General features: G+C 44.5%; 1 protein-coding gene across 4 annotated transcripts in view; it reads right to left on the bottom strand.

Moving 5' to 3' along the window:
* Positions 1-1,928: 1,928 nt before the first annotated feature.
* The window catches only part of cpeb3 (cytoplasmic polyadenylation element binding protein 3), a 37,824-nt gene continuing 31,463 nt past the window's right edge, over positions 1,929-8,289 (bottom strand). For all 4 annotated transcript variants that reach the window (XM_035664095.1, XM_035664096.1, XM_035664097.1 and 1 more), the window contains 4 exons: positions 5,877-5,995; positions 5,116-5,230; positions 4,447-4,628; positions 1,929-2,514 (listed from right to left, as the gene is read on the bottom strand). In XM_035664095.1, the coding sequence (XP_035519988.1) occupies positions 2,287-2,514; positions 4,447-4,628; positions 5,116-5,230; positions 5,877-5,995 (644 nt within the window). In that variant the 3' untranslated portion in view covers positions 1,929-2,286. The remainder of the gene's footprint in view (positions 2,515-4,446; positions 4,629-5,115; positions 5,231-5,876; positions 5,996-8,289) is intronic.

The raw sequence follows: 8,289 nt of genomic DNA on the forward strand, positions 1-8,289 counted from the left end.
GATCATGTTGCGCAGAGCTCAGTTTTAAATTTTCAAAACCTTCAAGTTCTCCAGTAAAGCTTCAATGTTTTCATTTTAACCCCCTCCCGAAATTTCTTTCCCCCAAACTTGCCCTCTTCCCTTTTTTCCTCTAACCCGGGCTTGGCAAACCGCTGGCCGCAAAAACCCTCGCGCTTCCCTATGCGGGGAGGCCTGTGAGCGCCGCCGGGCCTTCCCTCTGCGGGTGGGGGGCTGTTCGCTCCGCGTTGTAGTGTGGGTCGAACACGTGAAGCTTTCTTTGGTTTGGGCATTCTGGGAACGGTTAAAAACGGTTTTGCGCTTTTTTTGTCAAAACGTGTGGAACCAAATTTCATAAAAAAATAATAATTAAACCAAAAGACCTTCATTTCTCAGTTTAAGCTCACAAAATTGTTTTTGGTCTTTCCTTCAGGTCCCAGACTCCTGTGTTTGTAAGCCTGTTTGTTTGTTGCGGTAAGAAAAAGGAAACAAGCCGTTTCCGTGTGTGTATGTGGTTGTTGTATGTGGTATTGTGTGTGTTTGTGTGTGTTCCATGTTGTGTCGAAGGAGGCTTTCTGTGTTGTAACTGGTTGCAAGTTTTTCTTGTTGTACAACGAAGAACATTTAACGTATATACGCTGGTTGCATACACTTTAGTTTATTGAAGTTTCCAAAAACCAGGACTTCTATTGTCGGAACATTTTAACGACAGTTAAAGCGAATTTCCACAGTTCTTAGGCAAGTAACCTTTCAGACCTAACCTAACAATAACGGTAATAAAAATTGCACAATTAATAATCAAAAACAATCCACTGCAAAAAAAAATTAACTTTCCATATATAGAACAAGTTTAAATGGTAATCCTACATTTAATTTGATTTTTGCTGATTATTTAAAGGTTTGTTTTTTTTTTTTCCCCCTTGTCGTCTGGATGTGTTTTTCTGGCTCTTTGGCCGCCTGTGGCGAGGCCTGTTTCAGCCGACCAGCCGCCGCGGGAGGCCCGCCATTGATTCCTTTTTTTGGACCAGGGTCGTTCCCTGTTTCTGTTTTCCAGTTCGGTGGAGTCGAACGCTATTAGTTGTTGTTTGGCAAACATTGGGGAGAATCGAATATAGGAACATTGATTACTGAAAAGTCTATTGCCATGCGCAACCGATTGAAAAATTAACAATGGCATTAAGGGCGGACCCACCCGGAACCCCCACCCAAAGGTAAGCCTCGTTTTTGTTCTAGGGCGGCCCCCTCCCCCTATTGATAAGGCTCGTTTCATTTCTCTTAAGAATCTGTTATTTATTATTTTACACCCCTAGCCTGGAAAAAAAAAGTTACTTTATTTTGGTAAATCTGTTTATTACCATGCGATTTTAGCAAAGGCCAAAGCTATTTGCAGGCATTACATTTACATAAAAAACACTAAAAGGAAATAATTGTTATTATAAAATAAAAGAACCTAAGAAATCGAAGCAAAAAACTAAAATCCGAAATCGCATATTGAGGTTATTAATATTTTCAAGAGTCCAAATTTGAGAAGTGGAATATAAGCCCGTTGTTATCTCTGTGTCGATATCGGCCACCCAATAATCGATAATTGAATCGAATCATGCCAATCCATTGCTTTCTGAGCATTCATGCCGGTAATTGATGTACTAGGTGCTAATATTAAAAACAGGCTCTGGAAAAATAAGGATTGCTCCTTACCAAAATAAAATTTATTAATTCCTATAATTAATTGTATAGATAGGACCAAAACCAAAAAGAAAATATTATACTTTTAAATATTTGGTATGTTCCCACCTTGTTTCTTCAGTAAGGTTGGGCGTCCAAAACCAGTTGAGTACCACACCAAAAAAAAAAAAACCCAAGTCAACAGAACGGGAAACTGAAAGTAGCCAGGTGTCTAACATACCCTCCTGTGTGTGTGTGTGTGTGTGTGTGTGTTTATGTGTGTGTGTCTGTGTGTGTGTTTAATGAGATTTTGTGCCAAAGTGCAAATTCTAAGCTGATAGACTTTTCGCATTTCATTTCCCCGCAATGCTTCATCAGAGGGAACACTAGACAATGAGTTCAGAGCCGTGTGGCATGAAGACAGTCCCATGTATTTGACGGTATCCTTTTTGCTTTTTTTTCATGAGGTGTTTGTGGGGAGCAGGGTGGAGTAGGCTGGGGCTGTGGGGGAGGGGCGGTTGCAGCTCTGTCCCGGCCTGTAGGGTAGTAGGGGTGCAGGAGGTTTTTAGGGGGTCGGTTGTGGGTTCACCGGAGGGGCAGGGCTGACTCGTGACACCCCCCCCCTCAGCTCCAGCGGAAGGACACGTGTCGAGGGCGGTCGCCCCCCTCCTTCACCAGTGGCTTGTGGAACTCTCGGCCGGCTCGTGAGTGGATGCTGGCCCAGCAGTACTCGCAGTAGTACTGCAGGCAGGTGACGTTGGCACAGAAGAAGGGGGCGAACTTCCCCCCGCAGCGTGCCCCCTGGCACTCATCACACATCTGGTCGTCCAGGACGTACGGCTTCACCTCCACCTGGAAACAAAGAGGCGGTGTCGAGTTTAGACACGGATCAGAACATGTGTTGGGTTGCGGCGCCGTTAGTCATCTCGTTAGACAAACATGGATTGTGCCCTGGATGGGCACCTCAGCTCCCAGCAGGCAGCTCTCTCAGCTGCTGCCATTGGGTGGTTACAATAGTACTGCAGTCGCAATCTGAGTAATGCCGTCTCATATTCGCTCTTAAACGCACTACAGGGAGTTTTTAACTGGTTATAAAACAGTCTCAGTTTAATACTGATGCCTCTATATGACCGCCATAAACAGCCAAACAATCAGCGAGAAGATTGGCTACATCTATTTAATTCTTTTTAATGCCTGCCACCAGGTCGGATTCCCCTTGAAATCAATAAAACGAGGCAGTAGAAACACTACAGCTTTTGTCCACAGGGGCCGCCAGAATCAACACAAAATGACAGTTCCTTGTTGCTGCTTTAAAATAATCCTATTTTTCACGAAACGAGTGAATTGATCTAGGATAATTCAAAACAGGTACTGTATTCCCACTGCAGCGTTTGAAAAAAGCTTTTAAAGGGTCTCAATCGAGTGGTGATGTTTCAGACTGCAATCAACTGAACACTGCTGCCATCTGTTTCTGCCAATGTTACACACTGGACCTTTAACTCGTATCTTTATGCGAGACTAATACACAGTAATACCAACACAAACAGTAAATGTGTTCAAATAACAGCTCTGTTGATCCAGATGTGTTAGCTCCTTCAAGCCATTATCCAAAAGCCCCATGCAAGGCAATCTCTGTGCAATTCTCCAAATTGAAAGCGGGCTAGATTGAGGCAGGTATCCTCTCGTCTGCCAGTGAAATGAGTTTGACCACTAAGCCAGGAAGACAAGAAACGAGAGCTCAGTCGCCATGGAGACGCCTCAGTTCATGAGTAAGCAGGGGTGGATGCTAACCTTGTTATAGCGTGACCACAAAATGAAAGGTTATCAAATCCGTCAGCTGCAGGAGACCGTCCCTCTCAGTTAAAACTCTGCAACAACTGCAGTGCAAATATCCAAAAGACAAATGAAGGAGGAGGAGGCCAGGCTGAGACGGCAATGCTGCCATGCTATTAAATACCAATATCAAGTCAGCGGACGTGAAGCTGGCCAGGGGTAATGTGCGTCTGTGTCCTATTATCAAGAGTCATTTACAGTTAATGGAATTGTGGACGCTGAAGGTGAGAAAAGAGGAAATTAGAAAGAAAAGTGGCAAAAACAGGCTTCCTCGTTCCGTACCACCAGTTTAAACTCAAACTAACGGCGATTCTCAAAGATTAACTGGTTTAAAAAAAGGCTGTTCGAAAAATGTCTTATTTTGAAAGTAATACCTTCATTCACAGCATTGTGTATGCTAAATGTTCTCTTTAACTTGTTTTGAACATTATTTGCGTTCCACCCACTTCCAGTCATAATAAAGACACCCTAAACCCCCACTGAAGATCGATGGTGATAGCTGAGGTGGGGTGCACTGCCCCGCCCTGCAGAGGCTCGGCTTCCTGGCTGACAACCAGTCTCCCTTGGTCACGATCTGTCCCGCTGCACTTGGCCCGACGTGCCTAAAATAACCAGGCTGCAGCACAGCCCGAGTGGATATACATGTATAGGGAACTACTATAATTAAACCAACCCTCTGTGTCTGCAACTTGAAACATCTGTCGGGACTCCGGCAGCCAAAGGCTGTAGTGATTGCACAGCCTGGCCTGGCCTTCCGTTATTGTAGGCTATGATGTGCAGTTGGCTGAAAACCCAGCTATAATGAAAGCTCTGATACATGGGAGAGGGCTCGAGCAGAGTTCAGCTCTGCAGCATGCCATAGGAATGACTGTGAAAACCTCAGCTGTGGTGGGGACGCTGCTCTCTTTTAGGGGGAAGGATGTTGTGAATGAAGCGCATGAACTCGCTCACCCTTTTGTCGATGTCATTGTGCTGCAGCTGAACGAAGCGAGCGCTGATGGCAGCAATGTAGCTCTGCTGGTTGGAGAAGGCCACGCGGCCGGCCCCCTTCGGGTATTTGAGCTCCGGGTCGGTGTCAATGCCGGCGTAGCAAACACCTCCGTACAGCCGGTCCATGATCATAGCCAGCTCCACTGGAGAGAAGAAAGTGAAGAAAAGACAAGAAAGTGGAATGATTAGCGCCACAGCCCAGCCTCTTATTGTTGGTTTTATTCTCCATTATTCTCCTCAAAGCCCTCAGCCTTCCTAAAAAAACAACGTAAAAGGTTTAACTTTTGTGATTGACGCCGTTATTACCTGATGTAAAAATCTACCCTACTCCACTATTCATCAGAGCTGCAGTCTCAAACTGCTGGTATAATTAGTAGGGGTCACATTGCAGACAAGCCAGCGATGTTTATCCCAAGAACAGAAGGACTGAGCCTTCCATTACACCATGAATTCTTAACATGACGACCACTTGGCCTGCTTCCTGGAAACCCAAGTAGAGGATTGCTTTCTCAGAGGGAGAACTTTCATTATAACCTCCAGGCAATGCGCACCATGCCAACCGATGTTATGAAGCCAATTTAGGGGCTTTTAGGGGATCGCATAAAAATATATTCCATTCATATAACCTACCTGCACGCAGGGGCCGCGGCACACCCCCTACAAAGATGGTCTTGCGGGGGTCCAGAGGCTGGGAGCCGTCCATGACAAAGTCACTGTCGCTGAGGTTCCAGGGACGGATCTGGACCTGCGTAAGAGAGATGGAAAAAGATGTGGTAATTTAGAAGCCAATGTGTGGTATACTTCCTGTCCATTTATTAGCCATGCTAGCAGCATGGCTCTGCTGAGGACAATGTCCATCTGCCGGTCGGTCCAACACTTTGGTCCAGGATCGATTGCCCTGGAAATTTATACAGATATCCCTGGTCCCCAGACGATGTATCTACACGACTTTGGTGATTTTTTGACTTTTCATCTCGTGCCACCACCAAGTTAATGTTTTCACTTACTCTGTGAAACCATGTCAATATCTACAAGATGAATTGAAACTTTATTTGTACACACAGTCATGGTTCCCCGATAATGAATCATAATGACTTGGGTGATTTAGCTCCATCATCAGGTCCATTTTTATTCGTCTGATATTTTGGCACTGAACAGAAAAAGTAATCATATTCCCATCAGCCTCAACTGTACTTTTTGTTCAGTGCTAATTAAACTTTAGCAGCAACGATGATGGTTCATATGGTACAAATAAAATGTCATTGCAAGAATGTTAGCAGGCTGACTCATAGCACCAAGTGCAGCCTCACAGAGCTTCTAGAGTTTTGTGTCCTAAAAAAGAAATGCAGTCTAGGACAGATGGGGGAATGTGAAGATCTACTGCCGCTCACCGGTTTGTCTTTGATGGTGGGGCTGGATACACACAGGTAGAGCTTGCCGTCCTCCTCGATGCAGGCGTCGATCAAAGCCTGAACAGAAGTCTCTTCCTGGAAGAGCAGGAAGGCATAGCCTGGAAAGAAGAGGAAACAGGGATTTTAGGAAAAGAGCAGGCATTCTCTGTCATACCCTTGTGACCACAATGCTTTAGACTCTGTCCTCTGGGCAACAATTCATAGACATTTGAGTATTTTCTACAGTGTCTACATTGTACAAGTCACAATCCTATGACTAAGCCCCCCCATTTTTCCGTGTAATTATTCATAGTTTCAGACAAATTCGTCTCCACAGAAGCATATGACCTTGTGGCCTGTTCTTGTGTCCTCTTTTGCCTCGCCTGCCTCCATAAGGCGCTGTACACCCAGCACCTTGCTGCCTGTGCTGCTTCAGATTAAATGGCTAAGAGTGATCCACTCCTAAAGGAACCATGCAAAATTGATCAGTTTGACCCACTGCAGATCTTCCCTGAGAATTGGTTCAGGTAGAGAGAAAGTTTGGTGATGTCTGTGCGAGGCAGAAAGAAAGAGCAATTCAGACAGTCACTCTGTACTACTGAATTATTTAGCATTGAGAGCAGAGACCTTATCCAAGGTCAGAGCTATTAAGCCGTTTTGGGAGGGACAGAAAGCCAGCTCAATAGTGTAACACCTATCAAACAATGCTGCAGGGGTCGGTGAGCATCTGATTTATACAGATAAAGAACAAAGAAGCAAGAGCTCAGAGACACTTTTAGATAGCCAAATAATAAACACACAATACGAGGCCAAAAGAGGAAATGGCTGAATGTATTTGCCGTCAAAAAGCTGCAGATGTTGGTGCACAAAGTCATGTCTGAATGGGTTGTAAATGGTATATTTCTCTGATTATGTTAGCAGAAGCCCGGCACCACCTGTGGCACCCATGAGTCAAGGGAATATGAGCTGCCGCCTGAGTGGAGCAACTGGGATGGGTAGATATGCACACGCTCGCACACCCAGAGACTAGTTTCTGCTGGAGTACACTCCAACTTCCAATCACTTTGTGTCTAGTGTCCCTTGAGACTACTACAAAAGCCATGTGTTCCGGTATCTCTTAAGAAGCCGTCTCTCAGTATCACCCTCGCACACACACAAACTCCGACACATGCACTTATGCGGACAAATGCATGAGGGAAAATGGCGAGGAAGAGGAATGTGCAACTGTCATGTTTCACTTTCAACATTCCTGAGCGGAGCTGCCGCGCATGGGATGAGGGGGAAAAGGAGAAATAAAGCCTGACTCGGCAGACCCAGTTAACTGAGGTATGTGGATAGGTCTGAGTGAAAGTGTGTATCAGGGCAGGGAGGGGAGGGGAGGGAAGGGTGTGCTGCTGAAGAGGGAGGGAGGGCGGGGGGAGCAGAGGGAAATAAAAGCAAGGCAAGAAAGAGAACGCAGTAAGCATCAAAGGTGGAATGGAAAAAGAAAAGCAAGTGCGTAAGCAGGTGCATGTGTCCTCACAAGGGCTAAAACCGCTGCTCGCTCTGACAGCGGCCGTCGACCGTGTGTGACGTGAGTCCTGATCCAAGTGACAGTGTCAAGTCTCGAAAGGTGATTGTGACTTTTTGACATTTGCGTCTATATCAGCAGACGATTATGTAGACCGCCATGTTGTATAAGAATCATCAGAGTTACAGTCTTGATGACTATGAACACCATGTATGTGCACAGATCAGTGGACACGTGAAAAAAAGATGCAGAAAACATTTGGACTGGATGGACAGAAAATAAATCCATAAATTTGACGATTTAAAAATTGTTCTATTGTGTGGGTCACTGATAACACTTCATTTAGATAGTCTACCTACAAATAGTTTATAGTATAGTATATTATAGTATAGTTTAATATAATACTTGTAACCCTTTTTTGCTTTTTGTGTCTAAATCATGGGTCTAAACCTAACCAAACCTCAACTACAGTGCTGGTTTTATTTGTGAAACATTGAATCTCAACTAATAAGCTGCTGATATACTCTACTCTACTCAAAGTACTCTATCAAAATAAAGTGTCACTGGGTCATTTTTAAAAGTGAAAATGCCAAACATTTGCTGGTTCCAGCTTATCAGTCCTGACGATTTCTTGTTGATCTTTCCCATATATGACAGCAAACTGAGTATCCGGGTTGGGTTTTAAACTGAAGGATACTAAAGGTATCCGTTTGTGCTGTGGAGGATTAAAATGGGCATTTTTCACTATCTATTATGGTTAGAAGGGAAAATAGACGCTTGTTTTGTACCCCAACTTTCAACTTTATCTTCAATGGATATTCATTTTATTAACTCTGCCAACATAAATCATTTAGTTGCCAACCACAGATACCATGATGTCGACATGATACTGAAGATTAATAT

The sequence above is a fragment of the Morone saxatilis genome, unplaced genomic scaffold (genome assembly GCF_004916995.1).
Source record: "Morone saxatilis isolate NCDOM2014 unplaced genomic scaffold, NCSU_SB_2.0 Contig19, whole genome shotgun sequence".
Lineage (NCBI taxonomy): Eukaryota > Metazoa > Chordata > Actinopteri > Moronidae > Morone > Morone saxatilis.